The sequence below is a fragment of the Tamandua tetradactyla genome, chromosome 6 (assembly GCF_023851605.1).
Source record: "Tamandua tetradactyla isolate mTamTet1 chromosome 6, mTamTet1.pri, whole genome shotgun sequence".
NCBI lineage: Eukaryota > Metazoa > Chordata > Mammalia > Pilosa > Myrmecophagidae > Tamandua > Tamandua tetradactyla.
The window spans coordinates 15324817-15345185 of record NC_135332.1 but is presented as its reverse complement, the minus strand read 5'-3'; the positions used below and the strand labels follow the sequence as shown (position 1 = coordinate 15345185).

At 49.8% G+C, this 20369-nt stretch overlaps 1 protein-coding gene across 1 annotated transcript; it reads left to right on the top strand.

The window, feature by feature from the left end:
• Positions 1-248: 248 nt before the first annotated feature.
• On the top strand, positions 249-18455 carry FADS6 (fatty acid desaturase 6). Its single transcript, XM_077163768.1, has 6 exons — positions 249-420; positions 1054-1220; positions 8427-8607; positions 14879-15066; positions 17038-17217; positions 17821-18455. The coding sequence occupies exons 1-6, from the start codon at positions 273-275 to the stop codon at positions 17968-17970; spliced, it is 1014 nt and encodes a 337-aa protein (XP_077019883.1). The 5' UTR covers positions 249-272; the 3' UTR covers positions 17971-18455.
• Positions 18456-20369: the final 1914 nt, after the last annotated feature.

Genomic DNA, 20369 nt, shown 5'->3' with positions numbered 1-20369 from the left:
CAGGGTGGGCCCCCACGCGCGCCCCCGCATCTGCCCGCTCGCCAGTGGCGGTTCGGCGGTTCGGGTCCCTCCGGCCGCGGGAGCGCACTTGCCCGGGATCTCAGTGGCCCTGACGCGCGGCAGGAGGCGCTCGGGTGCCCAGTACCGTGCCACCCCGGGGGCGGGGGTGGGGGTGGGGGTGGGGGTGGCCCCGGCCCGCGCGTGACTCCGCCCCGTCCCGCCCCGCCCCCAGCCGCGCGCCGCAGACCAGCACCCGAGACTCGGCCGAGCCCATGGAGCCGGCGGGGAGCGGCGGGGCCCAGGAGCTGCTGGGCGAGCTGGAGGCGCGGGTCCGCGCCGTGGTGAGGGCGAGCTCGTGGTGGGAGCGCCGCGGCGTGGACTGCGCCATCCTGGCGCTCAGCCTGCTCGCGGTGCCCGCTGGTGAGGGGCGCGGGGCCGGGGCGGCTCGGGGCGCGCTGCGGGCGCGGCGGTGCGGGCTCCGCGGCAGGGGCCGGCGACCGGGGCAGACCCGGGCGGCCGGGAGGGGGGCGAGCGAGGGCCGCTGCCCGGGATCCCAGGCTGAAGTCGCGGGTTCCAAACCTGAAAGTCTGGGTTTGGAATGCCGTGCCCTCTGTCCCCAGAGGAGGAGGGAATTGGAGGATGGACCGAGGGGGAGGGGAAAGTTGAGAGGCGTCCTGGGAGGGCTGGGGTGAGGGGAGGGGAAGAGGGAGGATGGGGTGGGGGCAGAGGGGGGTGGGAGATTCCACTGGACCTCTCCTGGGCTGGGCCCCCACCATATCCGGGCCTCCAGCACTGCTTGGCTGCAGCACGGGAGCGAAATCCAGCAAAACCATGGCTCTCTGCCAGCCACCTTGGCAAGGCAGTGCCCCCTATCCTGTAGAGACAGCCAGCCACCCCCTCAGGCCGTAGTGGGGCCTGCCTCAGCCCTGTCTGGGGTGACCCCGTAGCTGGGCCCACTTAAAAGCCTGGGCTCCCAGGGGTGGAGGCTGAGGTGGGTGGACCCAGATCCCCAGGAGCTGGAGAAAGACCCTGCTCCCACCCCTCTCGGTGCAGGCTTCCTGTGCCTGCGCTGTGAGAATGTCCTGTTCTTTGCCGTGGGCATCATCACCCTGGGTGTGTGCCACTCCACGCTCACCGTCAAAGGCAGCCATCTGGCCACTCACGGTGCCCTCACAGAGTCCAAGTGCTGGAGCAAGTTCTGGACGCTTTTCTTTGTGGAGGTGAGCCCAGGGCAGGGCAGGGTCACTGCTGGTATTTTGTGGGCAATGCTGCTGCTCTGAGCCAGCAGCCAGGTGTGTACGCAGGGTGCAGGTGGGCAGGCAGCTGCAGTTGTTGGCCTGTGCATCCAGGCGTGCGGGGTGTGCTGCGGGGTGTGTCTCTGTGTGCACGTACTTCCCCAAGTGCTTGAAAGGGTGGGTGCACCTGGCAGGCACAGAAGGGCAGAAGTATATACGTGTGTCCACTGAGGCCAGTGCACCGGGCCTGGGCTGCCATGTCTCTCCTGCAACACCGGCCGGGTAAGGGCTCCATCGTTCCCCTCCTACCAGGACTCCTGTGGCTCGCGGGTCTCGGTAGCACCTTTTGGTTTTATATCGAAGTTTAAAATGTGGACGGCAGACGGAGGGCTTGGGAGCCCAGGGGCCGGGGTGATGGTGTCCTAGGTCTGTCCTGAGAACCGCGCCCCCCCCCATCCCGCTCTCCCAGGTCTGCCCTCTCCTGACCCCCATCACTCGGCCGGGCTCCGTCCCACCCCTCTCTCCCCTCTGCCTCCACCTCCTCACCTGTGGGCAGGGGCAGGAAAGTAAAGGTATATGGCCAGGTTGTCCTTCGCTCCAGTTCCTCTGCTGAACTTGCCCCCTCCTTTCTACCAGTGAGCCCTCACCTGGCCACCGGTCCCTCATGAATACCGGAAATAGTCCTTTTCTGACAGGAGTTGGTTCCCATCACCAGTGAACTTAATTAACTCCCCACAGGGCTGGTCCTTTTATAAAGGTTAATCCACATCACTTGAGTGGGAGGAAACCTTTTCCACCCAGCCCCCTCTCTCTCCCCTCCCCCTTGCAACCTCCCCCCTCCCCTCTCAGCAGCACATATTTCTAAAGTGCTAAAGGCAGAAGGAGCCAAAGGGTCCCTGATCCTCAGGGTCAATTCCAGAAACTTCCCTTCCCAGGAACCCCTGGCCAGACCCCAGCGCAGGGCCGGACCTTGGGGGCTGGCCCAGATGTCTCAGCGAGTTTGTAAATCACAGAGGGAGGCAGGGAGAAACTGGTCTTACCTGTCCGTCTGGGCAGGTGCCAGCTGGTGCCAGGTGGTGACTCTGGGATGCAGGGGTAGGAGCAGCTCTGGGTGATTCAAAGCTGCACTGAGTACCAGGAGCTTGGGGGCCGCCGGGGGGGGAGCAGGGGTCTTTAATTCTCAGCTGTCTGGCCAGCGGGATATTTGACCCTGTAGGCTGACCTGTAGTGTGCAAACTTGGTGGGTAGCTGAATGACCTGGAGGCCCAGGCTCGTGGATGCCGGAGAGGGCCTGGCCTACTGTATATATATATATATATATATATATATATATATATATTTTTTTTTTTGTAGTGTCTGACTTTGTCTGTTTTCATTGTTTTACGTTTGAAATCTAATTTGTCAGCTATTAGTATACTCTTGCTCTTTTCTGATTTTTTTCTTTTACTTTATTTTATTATTTTATTTAACTTTTTTTATTGTATAGTATAACATATATACAAAGCAAAGAAATAAAAAAGCAATAGTTTTCAAAGCACTCTTCAACAATGAGTTACAGGACAGATCCCAGAGTTTGTCATGGGCTACCATCCATTCCTCTCATATTTTTCCTTCTAGCTGCTCCAAAATATAGGAGGCTAGAGGGCTTAAATATTTTTTCATCATCACAATTGATTTTTTCTTCCTTCTTTTTTGTGAAAAATAACATATATACAAAAAAGCTATAAATTTCAAAGGACAGTGCCACAATTAGTTGTAGAACATATGTCAGAGTTTGACATCGATTACAATTCCACGATTTTAAGTTTTTACCTCTAGCTGTTCTAAAATACTGGAGATTAAAAGAAATATCAATTTAATGATTCAGCATTCATATTCATTTGTTAAATCCTATCTTCTCTATATAACTCCACCGTCATGTTTGATCTTTCCATCCCTATTTTAAGGGGTGCTTGGGCTATGGCCATTCTAAATTTTTCATATTGGAAGGGTCTGTCACTAATATGAGGTAGGGAGATGGAGCTATCTGATGTTCTGGAGAGGCTGGGCCCTCTAGGTTTCAGGACTGATCTGAACCAGGGACCCATCTGGAGGTCGTAGGTTTCTGGAAAGTTACTCTAGTGCATGGAACCCTTGTGGAATTTTATATATTGCCCTAGGTGTTCTTTAGGATTGGCAGGCATGGTCCTGTTGGGGTTAGTAGGTTATGATAGGTATCAGGGTCTAACTGAAGCTTGCGTAAGAGCAACCTCCAGAGTAGTCTCTCGACTTTATTTGAACTCTCTCTGCCACAGATACTTTATTAGTTATACTTTTCCATCTTTTGGTCAGGATGGAATTGTTGATCCCATGGTGCCAGGTCTGGATTCATACCTGGGAGTCCTCTCCCACGTCGCCAGGGAGACTTTCACCCCTGGATGTCATGTCCCTTTAGCTCCTGGCATGGGGCCTAGTTCTCAGTAGATCTTCCACCAGAATTTGTTGATGATGGCCCTATGGGTGGTGTGGGACCCTGGCATGTGACAGCCGGTATGGCTGGGGTCAGGGAGGGGAGGGGCTGTGACACTGGGCCAGTGTGCTGCAGTCGGGTTTCATGCTTTGTCACTAGCACTCATTAACTGGTGCAGGAACCCTCCTGCTTTTCCGTCCCCCAGGGTGTGGCTCTCTGGTGACACTCTGGTGGGGGGAGGGGCTGGGTGCATCTCTCCTGTCGCCAGGCCAGCATCGGTGGGGTGCATGGTGTCCGTGGGGACCCAGGGTGCTGGTTTTGTGCGCTGGGCGGTTGGGACCATGGTCAAGGGCACAGCCTTGGATGCGGCCGGCCCCAGCTGGAGTCCTGACGCCACTGGCTGCCCGACCTGGGGCGGTTACCTAGTTCAGCATAAGAGCATTGGTTTCCTCATCTGGCAGACAGGGGCAATGGTATTTGCTCCCTTGTGTAGAGGACTGCATGAGACGATGACATGCTCTGGACGGGACGTGCAGTCGCTCCAAGGAAAGAGTTAGCAGCTGTGGGTTTTGTTGTTGGGTTGTTGTTTTGTTACCCAAAAGGTGGTGTGGTTATGCAAAACCCTCCAGGGCTGTGTGTGTATGTGTGTGTGTGTGTGTGTGTGTGTGTTGGGGCTATGGAAGCCACGGCTCCCGCCCTACCCACCTTGTTCCTTGCTTTGCATAAGGCCCAGCTCTCCCTTCCTGGGACCTCAGAGGACACCCTGGGGCCCTGACTCTCACTTTCTCCCATGCCATCTTGTCCTCCTCTTAACTCTTTTCTTGTTGGATCCTGTTCTCTTTAGTGTAATCTGACCCCTGTCCACCGAGGCTCCTGCTGATTTTTGTGAATTCTGCAGCCCTAGGCGTCAGCTGAGCGTCTTTGGCTCTCTCTGGGTGTGTGTCAGGCCCAGCTGCTGGGGGAGGCGGCCTCACCCTCACTGACCCATTGGATTACAGGGAGGGGTGTGGGGGATGAAGGGAGAGGCTTCCACTGAAGGCCCTGTTGTTTCTCCCCTAAAGCTTCCATAATCAGACCCTGCAGACCCATTCCTGGTCTGTGTGACAACGTCCCGATCCCTTAGTAGCATCCCTGTGACCTTCTGTTCCACCTCCTGATAACCCTGCCTTCCCTGGTGACAGCACCTGTCCCTCCCTCCCGGGGTTGTCTCCCTAGCAGTGCCCTCAGGGGGCCTCTCTGTGAGCCCAGGCACTTCCCTGACCACAAGAGGGTGGGGGGCAGGCCGGGGAAGGCAAGGCCACCATGGTTTAAGTCCTGAAGCTTGGGAGGGATTTGCTGCAGAAAACAGAGGGCTTCCAGACTCTTCTGCAAGTCCCTGGCTCACAATCCAGGAGGTTTCCTGGGTGGGAGGGAACAGGCTGAGCCAGTGACTTAGCTGTTTGCTGTGGCTCAGCCTCCACCCCTCTCAGACTCTGCTTTGTGCTCTGGGGCAAGGGCACAGCTGGCCCATGGGGAATGCCCACGTGCTGGGCTCTGCCTCGGGCAGGGTGTCACTCAGGGCATGCTGGCGTCAGCCCCGCAGACTGGTGGAAACACACTCCAGAACTTCCAGCCCATCGTGATCCTCTTTCTCTTCCCGGATGAGTTCGGGCCGCCCACCAGCCTTGGAGCCATCACTCTCATGATTTCTCTCCGCTTGCCCCCACTCAGACCCCAGGGTTGGGTCAAACTTCAGTTATGATTTTAAAAAATTGCTTAGAGGGCAAACACAGATCTGCAGTACAAAATGTGCTTAAAATTTTTTTTTTTTATTTTTGAAATAATTATAGATTCCCAGGACGTTCCAAAATAGTACAGAGAAGTCTGGTCTGCCCTTGCCCCAGACTCCCTCTAAGAAGAAACTAGGAAAATTGACAGTGTGTCTGTGTGTATATGTGTGTGTGCGTACATATGCTTGCACCATTTTTTCCCACGTGTAGATTCACAAAATGTCCTTTGAAGAAGTCCTCTCGCCCAGCTTTGGTGGGATTTCCTCAAGGGTCAACCTCAGGGCTCCAGGACAGGGCTCAGGGCAGTTCCCTCTCGGTGGGTCTCTTAGGGCCGGCTCCCAGGGGCGGGGACCCTTGTGGGCTGGAAGACCACCCTCAGAGGCAGAGGAGGGGCAGGGGAGCCTGCAGCAGTACTAAGTCCTGAACCCCAAGATCTGGTCCCGCATCCTGGGCTTTGCGCACAGCAGTTCATGATTATCCCAGCTGACGTCTATTGGACGCCGATGGTGTACTTCACTGGGTTAGCTCGTTTCCCTCCCTGTGTTTCCTAGTCACAGCCTCCCTATGGGGGGATGCTGGTAGTGTCCCCGTTTGGTAGATGAGGAGACACTGATCGGGGACAGGGGGCTGTCACTTGCCCAAGGCGGCGCAGCTGGAACATGCCCAGCTGGTCTGGGACAGGGCGGGCAGTGGGTGCAAACCAGGGTGGTGGGGGGCACTGAGAGCCGGGGTGGGGGTGGGGGAGCATGGCAGGAACACTGGGCTGTGACTGGAGACACTCTTGGTTCTCATGAATGGGGGAGAGGGGGGCTGCTAGTGGCAGCTGGTGAGTAGGGGCCAGGGATGCTGCTAACCGTCCTGCAGCACCCAGCACAGCCCTCCCTTTGCAGCATTGTCGGGCCCAAAATGCCAAAATTGCAGAGGGTGAGAAAGCCCAGAAGGATACTTTCTGGAAGAGATGCTGCTAAGGTTGGCCAGAAAGCAGGAAGGTGTTTTCAGATGCATCAGAGGTTCAGACACAGGCCAGGCGACGGGGAATAGCACAGGGCCACAGATATCTGGGTTGCTGGACTCCTGAGGGGTCCCTGGAGGAAGGGGGCGAGGCAGCCCTGACAACCAAGCCAAGGAGCTGGGACTTTGTCCTGTGGCCAAAGGGAGTTGCGCAAGTTGATGGTTTAAAGAAATAATTTTTGATTCAGTTTTTGAGTAGGTACTAGGTTTACATAATTCAAAAGTATACAGTGAGATGTCTTCCTACAGCCTGGTTATCCTAGATTCCTCCTGGGAGGGGATGGAAATTCCCAATCTCTTTCATGTCCTTCTCTAATATTTTCCTCTTTGTTTTATTTCATTTTCAAATAAACAGTAGGTTGCAGAATTATAAAGCTGGGAGGGACCTGGTCAAAATGTAGCTTTAAATAAACTACTGGATTGGCAGAGGGCAAGGCTAGGCAAGGTGGCTGGCCAGTAGAGGCTGGAAGAGACAGTGGAGCGATGGTGAGGATGGACTGGGAGGGGTGGGGCAGCAGGAGTGGGAGGGACCTGGGGAAACTACCAGGACTCCAGCTAGGGGTTGGGGGCACAATGGGGCCACCCTGAGATGGGCGCAGAAGAGAAAGGGAGTGGGCACAGTTAGGCTGAAAACAAGGGACTGTGGAACCCCCCAGAGGCAGCATTCCCAGGCAGAAGAGACTGGGGGCTGGACTCTGCCCAGCTGGCATCTCTCCCTGCAGACCCTCTGTCAGACCCCAGGACCCGAGCGGGCCCTGCTTGACTGGCCTCGGTGATTGTGTTGCCAGACAAAATCCCATTTGAATTTCAGAAAAAACACGAATGCATGTGCTATTTGGGACAGACATATGCAAAATTATTAGTTACTTACATGAAATTCAAATTTAACTGGGCATCCTAAATTTTTCACTTGCCGCCCTACTCAGTGAGAATATGAGTCCCTGATGGGTAGATCATACCCGTGGGTAAGGGGCAAGCTCTCTGGGAGGACCTGTTTGAAAACAGTCGCACTTTAGCCAGCTCTGGACCAGGGGATGGTGGGTGGTGTGGGCTGCAGCCGGAGCAGCCTGTGCACCCTGTCCTGAGGAGGCCAGGCTCGGCGTGGCCAGGGCTGAGTCTGAAAGCAGCCCTGCTGGTGGTGCCTCCCCGTCTGGGCCTGGGCCCTGTGACCCCACCGGCCCAGCACGGCACTGACCATCTCAGCAGCAGCACCTCGTCGTTTCCCGCAGCCGCGAGCCCTCAGACGAGCTGCAGGGTACCGCTTCTCAAAGGAAGTGAGAATTCCGGTGGTATGGAAACAACCTCACCTTTGTTCTAATCTGTTTAAAAAGGCTAATTGTGCACAGACCTGCCCCCCTCCACCAGTTTACAAAAGTGAGGCACACCCGTCCGTGGTGGGTGACACCATCAGAGGGCAAAGTACCTCTTCCCATTGTTCTGGACTCCAAAGAAATGCTGTTGCTGAAATTACCATCCCTAATTTAGGTCCCTGCATTTGGGGTTCAGATGCCCCCTCACGCCTTCCCTACTGCTGCAGCGGCTGATCCCGCCTCCCGCGCCTCCCCAAACCTGCGCTCCGGGGCGCCCCTGCCCCCGGGCCTCCGCACCTCCCACCCCCGCCCCCACGCGTGGCAGACTGTCCGGGAGACACCTCCCTTAGCCCCCAGACCACTCCCGCAGCCCTTCCCTCGCGGCTGTGGGTAAAGGAAGGTGGCAGAGGTGCAGATAAACGTACACGGGAGGGTGCCGGGAGACGCCGCCTAGGTGGCCGAGGGGCGGGGCGGGGCGGGGGTCCTGGCCTCCCACCCGCCCATGCTTTGGGCCGCTGATCCCAGAGGGTTGGCTGGCTGGGGGCGTGCGGCAGGGCGGCCCTGCAGGCTGGGGGGCTGGGTGCGTGTCTCGAGGTTCCCGCAGGTCCTGCCTAAACCGTGCCACGTGCGGTACGCTCTGACCCACCTCTAGGTGTGCACGGCCTTCACCGCGGACTATGCCAGCTACGGACACGTCAAGATGCACCACGGCTACACCAACGTGGTGGGCATGGGGGACTCGAGCACGTGGCGGCTGCCCTGCCTCAACCGCTACATCTACATGTTCCTGGCGCCGCTCCTGATCCCGGTGCTCACCCCCCTGGTGGCTGTGGGTGAGTTGGGCCAGCCGCGCAGGGAGGGCCTGCAGGAACCCGGGGCTGGGAGCCCAGGAAAGACCCCACCCAGGCTTGTGAGACAGCCAGGCAGGGTCTCCGTATTGGCGCTGCCACTTCCTGGCTGGTGATCTCCGGCAGGTGACTTCACCTCTCTGAGCCTCCTGTTCCTTCCCTGTTCTTCAAGGCTGCTGTGAAAGCCCAGTGAGGTACAGATGTCACAGTGCTTTGCATGATACTTCATGCTATAGTTTTTTAAATTGTGAAATATAACATATATACCTAAAAGCAGTACATTTCAAAGTACATTGTAACAAGTAGTTTTAAAACACGTTTCAGAGTTTGGTATGGGTTACAGTTCCGCAATTTTAGGTTTTTACTTCTACCTGTTCCAAGACACTGGAAACTAAAATATCAATAGAGTGATTCAGCAGTCATACTCATTTGTTAAATCCTATCTTCTCTGCTATAACTCCTCCTCCTTTGATCCCTCTCCCAATCTTTAGGGGTATTTGGGCAATGCCCAGTCTAACATTTTCATGTTGGAAAGGGGTGTCGATAATATGGGATGGGTTATAAAATTATTTGATGTTTTTGGAGAGGCTGGCCCCTCTGGGTTTCAGGACTTACCTGGTCCAGACACCCATCTGGAGGTTGCAGGTTTCCAGAAAACTACTCTAGTGCATGGAACCTTTGTAGAATCTCAGATAAAGCCCTAGGTGTTCTTTAGAGCTGACAGGAATGGTTTTGGTTGGGCTTTGGCAAACCCTGGTAATAGCAACATCTAGCTGGGAGCTAGCTTAAGAGGATCCTCCAGAATAGCCTCTGGACTCTATCTGAACTCCTTTAGCCACTCATACCTTATTTTGTTACATTTCTTTTCCTGCTTGGTCAGGAAGGTGTTGTCCATCGTACAATGCCAGGGTAAGGCTTATCCCTGGAGCCATGTCCCATGTTGACAGGGAGACTTTCACCTCTGGATGTCATGTCCCACGTAGGAGGGAGGGTAATAATTTTCCTTGCAGAGTTGTGTTTAGAGAGAGAGAGAGAGATGCCGCATTTGAGCAACAGAAGAGGTTGTCTGGAAGCAGCTCCTAGGTATAACTGTAGGTAGAGTTAGCTTCTCCGCTACAGAAATAGGCTTCCCAAGAGCGAGCCTCAAGAGCAAGGGCTTGGCCTATTGACTTGGGAGTCCCTAATATTTGAGACAGTAGCAGAGGTAAAGTTTAATAGTTCCGTATTTTTTCCCCCATCCTTTAAGGGCCTTTGCCAATACTTTTAAATTATCTGATTAACATATTCTGGGATGTATATTAGTATTACATAAAGCTATACAGAATTACAAGCCTTCATTCCCAGTCTGGGCCCTGTGTGTTTCGCATGCCACATAGTTTTTTTTTTTTTTTTTTTTTAATTTATTTTTTATTTTTTTATTAACGGAAAGAAAAAAAAAAGAAATTAACACAACATTTAGAAATCATACTGTTCTACATATGCACTCAGTAATTCTTAACATCATCACATAGATGCATGATCATCGTTTCTTAATACATTTGCATCGGTTTAGAGGAACTAGCAACACAACAGAAAAAGATATAAAATGTTAATATAAAGAAAAGAAATAAAAGTAGTAATAATAGTAAAAAACAACAACAACAAACAAACAAACAAACAAGCAAACAAAAACAAAAAAAACCCTATAGCTCAGATGCAGCTTCATTCAGTGTTTTAACATGATTACTTTACAATTAGGTATTATTGTGCTGTCCATTTTTGAGTTTTTGTATCTAGTCCTGTTGCACAGTCTGTATCCCTTCAGCTTCAATTACCCATTGTCTTACCCTGTTTCTAACTCCTGCTGAACTCTGTTACCAATGACATATTTCAAGTTTATTCTCGAATGTCCGTTCACATCAGTGGGACCATACAGTATTTGTCCTTTAGTTTTTGGCTGGATTCACTCAGCATAATATTCTCTAGGTCCATCCATGTTATTACATGGTTCATAAGTTTATCTTGTCTTAAAGCTGCATAATATTCCATCGTATGTATATACCACAGTTTGTTTAGCCATTCTTCTGTTGATGGACATTTTGGCTGTTTCCATCTCTTTGCAATTGTAAATAACGCTGCTATAAACATTGGTGTGCAAATGTCCGTTTGTGTCTTTGCCCTTAAGTCCTTTGAGTAGATACCTAGCAATGGTATTGCTGGGTCGTATGGCAATTCTATATTCAGCTTTTTGAGGAACCGCCAAACTGCCTTCCACAGTGGTTGCACCCTTTGACATTCCCACCAACAGTGGATAAGTGTGCCTCTTTCTCCACATCCTCTCCAGCACTTGTCATTTTCTGTTTTGTTGATAATGGCCATTCTGGTGGGTGTGAGATGATATCTCATTGTGGTTTTGATTTGCATTTCTCTAATGGCCAGGGACATTGAGCATCTCTTCATGTGCCTCTTGGCCATCCGTATTTCTTCTTCTGGTAGGTGTCTGTTCAAGTCTTTTTCCCATTTTGTAATTGGGTTGGCTGTCTTTTTGTTGTTGAGTTGAACAATCTCTTTATAAATTCTGGATACTAGACCTTTATCTGATATGTCGTTTCCAAATATTGTCTCCCATTGTGTAGGCTGTCTTTCTACTTTCTTGATGAAGTTCTTTGATGCACTAAAGTGTTTAATTTTGAGGAGCTCCCATTTATTTATTTCTTTCTTCAGTGCTCTTGCTTTAGGTTTAAGGTCCATAAAACCGCCTCCAGTTGTAAGATTCGTAAGATATCTCCCTACATTTTCCTCTAACTGTTTTATGGTCTTAGACCTAATGTTTAGATCTTTGATCCATTTTGAGTTAATTTTTGTATAAGGTGTGAGATACGGGTCTTCTTTCATTCTTTTACTTATGGATATCCAGTTCTCTAGGCACCATTTATTGAAGAGACTGTTCTGTCCCAGGTGAGTTGGCTTGACTGCCTTATCAAAGATCAAATGTCCATAGATGAGAGGGTCTATATCTGAGCACTCTATTCGATTCCATTGGTCGATATATCTATCTTTATGCCAATACCGTGCTGTTTTGACCACTGTGGCTTCATAATATGCCTTAAAATCCAGCATCGCTAGACCTCCAGCTTCGTTTTTATTCCTCAAGATGTTTTTAGCAATTCGGGGCAACCTGCCCTTCCAGATAAATTTGCTTATTGGTTTTTCTAATTCTGAAAAATAAGTTGTTGGGATTTTGATTGGTATTGCATTGAATCTGTAGATGAGTTTAGGTAGGATTGACATCTTAATTATATTTAGTCTTCCAATCCATGAACACGGTATGCCCTTCCATCTATTTAGGTCTTCTGTGATTTCTTTTAGCAGTTTTTTGTAGTTTTCTTTATATAGGTTTTTTGTCTCTTTGGTTAAATTTATTCCTAGGTATTTTATTCTTTTAGTTGCGATTGTAAATGGGATTCGTTTCTTGATTTCTGCCTCAGCTTGTTCATTACTAGTGTATAGAAAAGCTACAGATTTTTGAATGTTGATCTTGTAGCTTGCTACTTTGCTGTACTCATTTATTAGCTCTAGTAATTTTGTTGTGGATTTTTCTGGGTTTTCTACGTATAGTATCATATCGTCTGCAAACAGTGATAGTTTTACTTCTTCCTTTCCAATTTTGATGCCTTGTATTTCTTTTTCTTGCCTAATTGCTCTGGCTAGAACTTCCAACACAGTGTTGAATAATAGTGGTGATAGTGGACATCCTTGTCTTGTTCCTGATCTTAGGGGGAAAGTTTTCAATTTTTCCCCACTGAGGATGATATTAGCTGTGGGTTTTTCATTTATTCCCTCTATCATTTTAAGGAAGTTCCCTTGTATTCCTATCTTTTGAAGTGTTTTCAGCAGGAAAGGATGTTGAATCTTGTCAAATGCCTTCTCTGCATCAATTGAGATGATCATGTGATTTTTCTGCTTTGATTTGTTGATATGGTGTATTACATTAATTGATTTTCTTATGTTGAACCATCCTTGCATACCTGGGATGAATCCTACTTGGTCATGATGTATAATTCTTTTAATGTGTTGTTGGATACGATTTGCTAGAATTTTATTGAGGATTTTTGCATCTGTATTCATTAGAGAGATTGGTCTGTAGTTTTCTTTTTTTGTAATATCTTTGCCTGGTTTTGGTATGAGGGTGATGTTGGCTTCATAGAATGAATTAGGTAGTTTTCCCTCCACTTCGATTATGTTGAAGAGTTTGAGGAGAGTAGGTACTAATTCTTTCTGGAATGTTTGATAGAATTCACATGTGAAGCCGTCTGGTCCTGGACTTTTCTTTTTAGGAGCTTTTGAATAACTAATTCAATCTCTTTACTTGTGATTGGTTTGTTGAGGTCGTCTATTTCTTCTTGAGACAAAGTTGGTTGTTTATGTCTTTCCAGGAACCTGTCCATTTCATCTAAATTGTTGTATTTATTAGCGTAAAGTTGTTCATAGTATCCTGTTATTACCTCCTTTATTTCTGTGAGGTCAGTAGTTATGTCTCCTCTTCCATTTCTAATCTTATTTATTTGCATCCTCTTTCTTCTTCTTTTTTTCAATCTTGCTAAGGGCCCATCAGTTTTGTTGATTTTCTCATAGAACCAACTTCTGGTCTTATTGATTTTCTCTATTGTTTTCAAGTTTTCAATTTCATTTATTTCTGCTCTAATCTTTGTTATTTCTTTCCTTTTGCTTGCTTTGGGATTAGTTTGCTGTTCTTTCTCCAGTTCTTCCAAGTGGACAGTTAATTCCTGCATTTTTGCCTTTTCTTCTTTTCTGAGAGAATTTGTGACCAAGAGACCAGCTCTGCAAGAAATACTAAAGGAAGCACTAGAGTCAGATACAAAAAGACAGAAGAGAGAGGCATGGAGAAAAGTGTAGAAAGAAGGAAAGTCAGATATGATATATATAATACAAAAGGCAAAATGGTAGAGGAAAATATTATCCAAACAGTAATAACTCTAAATGTTAATGGACTGAATTCCCCAATCAAAAGACATAGACTGGCAGAATGGATTAAAAAACAGGATCCTTCTATATGCTGTCTACAGGAAACACATCTTAGACCCAAAGATAAATATAGGTTGAAAGTGAAAGGTTGGGAAAAGATATTTCATGCAAATAACAACCAGAAAAGAGCAGGAGTGGCTATACTAATATCCAACAAATTAGACTTCAAATGTAAAACAGTTAAAAGAGACAAAGAAGGACACTATATACTATTAAAAGGAACAATCAAGCAAGAAGACATAACAATCATAAATATTTACGCACCAAACCAGAATGCCCCAAAATACGTGAGGAATACACTGCAAACACTGAAAAGGGAAATAGACACATATACCATAATAGTTGGAGACTTCAATTCACCACTCTCATCAATGGACAGAACATCTAGACAGAGGATCAATAAAGAAATAGAGAATCTGAATATTACTATAAATGAGCTTGACTTAACAGACATTTATAGGACATTACATCCCACAATAGCAAGATACACCTTTTTTTTCAAGTGCTCATGGATCATTCTCAAAGATAGACCATATGCTGGGTCACAAAGCAAGTCTTAACAAATTTAAAAAGATTGAAATCATACACAACACTTTCTCGGATCATAAAGGAATGAAGTTGGAAATCAATAATAGGCGGAGTGCCAGAAAATTCATAAATACATGGAGGCTCAACAACACACTCTTAAACAACAAGTGGGTCAAAGAAGAAATTGCAAGAGAAATTAGTAAATACCTAGAGGCAAATGAAAATGAAGACACAACATATCAAAACTTATGGGACGCAGCAAAGGCAGTGCTAAGAGGGAAATTTATTGCCCTAAATGCCTTTTGTTTTTTTTTTAATCTTTTTTTTTTCAGGGCCGGGGGTGGTCAATGCCCGGGGGGGGGGCCCGGGGGAGAGGGGCCAGGGCCAGGGACGGGGCCGGAAAAGGGCCCGAAAGGGGCCAGAGGCGGGCGCGCTTCTGCGCACACCATGCTATAGTTTTTAATATCACAGAGGCAATATCACATGGCTGCAGGGGCTCTGAATGCCAGGCTGTCACGTCCTCTCTCTGGCGTGGTCAATTGCCTCATCCATAAGCTGGGTTGACCTGCTTTTCGGGTGGTTGTGTGGTTTAATTGAGCATTCCCAGATGACCCTCTCCCGTGGAGCCACTGGAATACTGGCTTAGGTTGGGCGAACCCTACCCACCCCCGCCCCCTCACTCTGCTTCTTGTCCTTCTGGCAGAGCGGCTGAGAGAGGTGCAGCTGAGGACAGCTCTGCGGACGCTGGGCCTGGTGTCCCTGGGCCTGTATTCTCACTACTGGCTGCTCCTGAACGTGTCGGGCTTCAGGAGCCCCGGCTCGGCCCTGGTGTGCATGTTTGTCACCCGATCGCTGCTGGCCCACCCTTACCTGCATGTCAACATCTTCCAGGTGAGGCTGCCCCACTCCAGGTATCAGGGGGCACATTCTCCAAGGCTGGATTCTCAGTTACAGGGAGAGAGAAGAGACTGTCTGAGGACGCCTCTCCCCCTTCTTCCCTACGGGGACCCCAACTTGGGTTAACACAGAGGAGTTTGGTCTCAAGGATTTGCTTCTTTGCAACACCAGCTGTGGTGCTGCCCTTCACACGTGGCTCAAAGACTGGTAAATGCACAGGGCACTTCCTTAAGTATGGGCGGGGACACAGGTGATAAGCTGCAGCCCCTGCCCAAGTGGAGAGAATTAAGGACCTGCACAGAGGACAAGCCAGGTGCTTGGAGGTGGGCTGGGGAAGCAGCTGGGGAGAGGTGAGGCCTTCATGGGGGGCTGGGACTCAGCGCTCAGTGCCAGCACCATTTCCCAGGGACGCCTTCCTGCTGCCTGGACCAGAGAAGGCCCCTTCGGTGAGTCCTATACTTTACCATCCCTGCACCCACCTCAGTGGGTGCTCACTATTTAATCCCTTGCCTGGGTCCTGTCTGCCTGTCCTGCTAGAATGGAAACTCCTTGTTCACTGAAGCCTGTGCCTGGCAGAGGAGGCACTTATATAAACTTACTGAACCGAAAGACACAAGCCGGGGTGTAAACTTGTCTTGAATCATGAGTAGGGTTTTGTTTTTTTTTTTTTAAAGACTTTTTAATTGTATAATATAACATATATACAAAACAAATAGTTTTCAAAGCACTCTTCAACAAGTAGTTGCAGGACAAATTCCAGAGTTTGTCATGGGCCACCATACCATCATCTCAGATTTTTCCTTCTATCTGCTCCAGAACATTGGAGGCTAGAAGGAATATATACATATATTTTGGGTGCATGGTCTGGGAATTGAATCTGGGTCTCCCGCATGAAAGGTGAGCATTCTACCACTGAACCACCTATGTACCCGGAATATATATATTTTTTATCATGACTTTTTTTTCTTATTTGTGAAAAATAACATAGATACTAAAAAACAATAAATTTCAAAGCACAGCACGACAATTAGTTGTAGAACAGATTTCAGAGTGTGGATGGGTTACAGTTTTTACTCCTAGCTGCTCTAAGATACTGGAGACTAAAGGAAATATCAATACAATGATTCAGCAATCATACTCGCTTCTTAAACCCTACCTTCTCTGTATAACTCCATCATCACCTCTGATCTTTCTGTCCCTCTCTTTAGGGGTATTTGGGCTATGGCCATTCTTAACTTTTTCATGTTGGAAGGGGCTGTCACTAATATGGGGTAGGAACTAGTTGATGTTCTGGAGAGGCTGGGCCCTCTAGGCTTCAGGATTTATCTGATCCAGGGACCCACTGGAGGTTGTAGGTTTCTGCAAAGTGACCCTAGTATATGGAACCTTTGTAGAATCTTATATATTGCCCTAGAAGTTCTTTAGGATTAGCTGGAATGGATTTGGTTGGGGTTTGGCAAGTTATGATAGGTAGCAATGACTAACTGAAGCTTACCTGAGAGTGACCTCCAGAGTAGCCTCTTGACTCTATTTGAACTCTCTCTGCCCCTGATGAGTAGGGTTTTGATTGGTGCAAACAGAGGAGGGAAAGGTCACTCCAGGTTGAGGCAGAGGCACAGGAGATGTGAGAGTGAGGGCAGCGTCCAAGACCATTGGAGAGCCATGGGGCCCGAGGGTGCCCAGGCCAAGCCCCTTGGTGTACACATGGTGGGGAGGGTGGCAAGGCCCAAGGATGGGTGAGACAGTGCAGGACACACACGGGAGCTGGACCAGGACTCTCAGCCTCCACATGCCTCCTCCGGGGGCTGCTGGAGCATGAGGTGATGGGGGACAGCAGAGTCCACTGGGTCCTGAGCATGCCAGGTGGGGAGGCCTGGGCCAGGGCTGCTGCCTGCTGTGGAGGAGGAGGGCGGTGGGCAGGGCTGCCTGGCCCAGCAGCTGAGTGGGATGTTGCGTCTCTTGCAGCACATTGGGTTGCCCATGTTCTCCCGGGACAGGAAGCCCCCGCGGGTCCACATGATGAGTCTCGGGGTGCTGAATCTGCCCCGGCTGCCAGTGTTGGACTGGGCATTTGGCCACTCCATCATCAGCTGCCATGTGGAGCATCACCTGTTCCCCACGCTCTCTGACAACATGTGCCTGAAGGTAGAGGGGCCAGGTGGAGGGGCTGGAAAGAGGGGGCTGTCCGAGGGCAGAGGCGTGACCTCACAGTTCACCGGAACTCTGAGTCCCAGGTGGCCTGATTGGGGACCCCCTGGGACGGCTGCTGGGGGAACGAGCAGCAGTGTGGGTTTCAGACCAGAGGCACCTGGGCTCCTTCCTAGCAGTGTGACTCCAGACAGGGTAACTGAGCTTCTCTGAGCCTCAGTGTTCTCTTCTGTAAAATGGGAACGAGTGGTGCCCACATGGACAGGTTTTGAAGATGGAGTGAAAAGCAGTATCTGAAATGTTTAGCAGGTAGTGGGTGCTGGGTAATGGGGAGCCATAGTTTTTATGCCAAGGAGGACTGTGGGGCTGAGCTGGAGTCTTGGGGGAAGATGCGGGGGAGGAGTGGGAAGGCAGGAATCTCCCAGCACCTTAGCCCCTGGGCTCCTCTGGAATATCATGGACCAAGGCAAATAGGAGCTGAGGTGGGGAAGAAGGGGGGGCCTCCCCATGGGAATGCATTCCCTGCCTCAGTCCCAGCTCAGAGACCCCTCCTGGTCCTGTCACCCTTTGCCCCAATCCCCCGGCCTCCTCTTCTCTCAGGTAAAGCCTGTGGTGTCCCAGTTTCTCCAGGAGAAGCAGCTGCCATACAATGAGGACTCCTACCTGGCTCGCTTCCGGATGTTTCTAAGTCACTACGAGGAGTTCATGGTGAAGGCCCCTCCGATCACTGAGCTTGTGGGGCTGCAGTGAGAGTGGGACAGGAGTAGTAGGGGAGAGTTCCCCTGCTCCCCCTTCCTGGCCCAGTAGTGGCTCTTCTGCTTCTGTTGGAAATCCTTGGGGCCAGGGAAGTAGCTCATGCCCGAGGCCCGGGGGTCGCCTGTCCTGCTTGCTTTTTTTTGGGTTTCGAGGTCAGGGGAGAAATAAAGGTGGCTGGATGTTCTGGTCAGCTTGGGCCTTAGCCAACTTCATCTCAGGACTAAACAGCAGGAGCCCTCTGCTCTGCTCTGTCGGAGCCTCTGGAGGGTTAAGGGACAGTGTGACAGAGGTGGGGAGAGGCCCTGTGCAGGGGCCCGCTAGGAGGAGGGAGGGGACAGTAGAGGAAGGATCTTCCCCCTTACCTAGTCTTCCCTGGGCCCAGGAGAGTCCACGCTTCGTGGGCCACTGCTTCTCCCTGTGCCCTTTGAAGCTCTGCACCCCCAAGGAGCCATATCCCCAGAGCGCATAGGGAGAGATCATTTTGGACAGATTTTCCCAGTTTTTCAGCCAGAGAAGCCTGAGCAAGACAATGGTGCAGCAGCTCTCAAGGTTGGAGAATCGGTGGATAAAAGTGAGTGTGTTTCCTGGAGAGAGAACTCTAGGGGAAATACGGGGAGAAATTCCCTTAGGGACAGAGTTGGGGAAAGAACATGACTTTGGCTAGCTCTAGAAAAAGTCTGTTTTGTTTCATTAGGCTTAGAAAGAGTAAATCTGGAAGAATTATTATTTGGGAGAAAGAGGAATTTCTGGGAGGGAGCTGAGGCTGGAAGGGGGGTGTGGGAACAGGGACTGGAGACCAGATGGCCTCAGAGAGGACACATAGGAGAAGGAGAGTGGGGTGCAGCTGGGAGAGCCTGACATCAAGGTCCGGGCTTGGCTGTGAGAGGAAATCCATGTTCTTAACCCCCAGATATACTGCCTCTGGTGGGGAGCCCTGCAGGCTTTCTGGGGTGTTTCTTAGCCTCGGCACTGTTGATATTTGGGGCAGGATAATTCTTTGTTGGAAGAGCTGTCCTGTGAACTGTAGAATGTTTAGCAGCATTCTTGTCTCCCATACACTAAATGTCAGATGTCCAAACTGTGAAAATCAAAAATGTCTGTACATTGCCAGATATCCCATGGGGCAATGAAGGGAGCAAAATTGCCCCCACTGAGAACCATTGGTTTAAATCATGCAAGTCGTGTTCTGAATGCACAGTTGCCTTGTTTTTCACTTGAGTCCTGGGATGGGGTGAAGGGACATGCTGGCCACTTGCTGATGGGATGGATGGAGGAGCCAGGTGGCAGGTGAAGGGGTTTTCTAAGCCCTCTGTTGTTGGAGACCCCATCCCTGGTGTGGCCCTAGGTCACTCTGCTAGGTATTTGCCATTTGCCCCTTCAGATCCATTCCCTACTCTTCTCCACCCTCCCACCTTCCTTTACCAAAGATCACAACTCCTGCCAGGCACCCTCTACTACAGCTACAGCTCTCACTTATTCTATAACTGCTGCTTTCTTTTGTTCCTTTAGGGCCTGGGGTAGTTGTGGTTTCAGCCATTGTTAGCCTGGGAGTGTGTCACTGTCCCTTACTGGTTTCTCTTAATGCTGCTCACACCTCTGTAAAAAGTTCCATCTTTAAACTCTCTTCAGTCACCCTTTTTGAGCTTGCCATCTGTTTCCTGCAAGGAGACTGACTGATAGAGCAGAGTTTTTGATCCAAGCAGCCCTCTTGGATCTAGGTAGGCCCGGCAGCCTCCCCAGCCTCCTGCTTTGCTATATGTTACTGCTGCTCTTTTGAAATTCATTAGCAGCCGAGAAATGGCCTTAAGATCTGGGCAAGCAATTAATCAAACTGCTAATTGTCTGTATGAAAAATGCACTGTCCGAAAAGCCCCAGTTGCTAACTCCTGGCTGATGATTGAAACCATCCTAATGGGCAACCAATGACTCATTATTACTGATCTGGTCTGAGTGGGTAGCGGGCAGCAACTGGAGGTTTTAGTACCAGACCTGACTGTACCTCTCACACACCCCATGAACAAGTCACTCATTTGCTTTGAGGCTCAATTTTCTGTGACTCAGGATAGGGGCTGGGAATACATGGCCTTTGAGAGGTGAGGGTCAGTGGCAGGAGTGCCCTTTTAGCACTCTGCAGGGACCTAAGGTCTAATTTATAGAGACATGGAAGGTGATGATAATGATGAGAGTGAGGAGAGCTAATGTTTATTCAGCACTTACAGAAGATGCTTTTACTAAAGCTATGTCATCTCCTCAACAAGGTGGTATTATTTTTTCCCACATATCATAGATGTTGAAAATAAAGTTGGAGAGATTACTCTCAATGTCATACAGCTATTAAGTTATGTAAGAGGGATTTCAATGCAGCGTGTGACTCCAAATTCCATGTTCTTGAT

Coding starts and splice junctions, on each gene's coding strand:
- FADS6 (XM_077163768.1), top strand. CDS start 273: ATGGAGCCGGCGGGGAGCGGCGGGGCCCAGGAGCTGCTGGGCGAGCTG. Junction 8,608..14,878: donor CACCCCCCTGGTGGCTGTGG/GTGAGTTGGGCC, acceptor TCCTTCTGGCAG/AGCGGCTGAGAGAGGTGCAG. Junction 17,218..17,820: donor CTGACAACATGTGCCTGAAG/GTAGAGGGGCCA, acceptor CTCTTCTCTCAG/GTAAAGCCTGTGGTGTCCCA.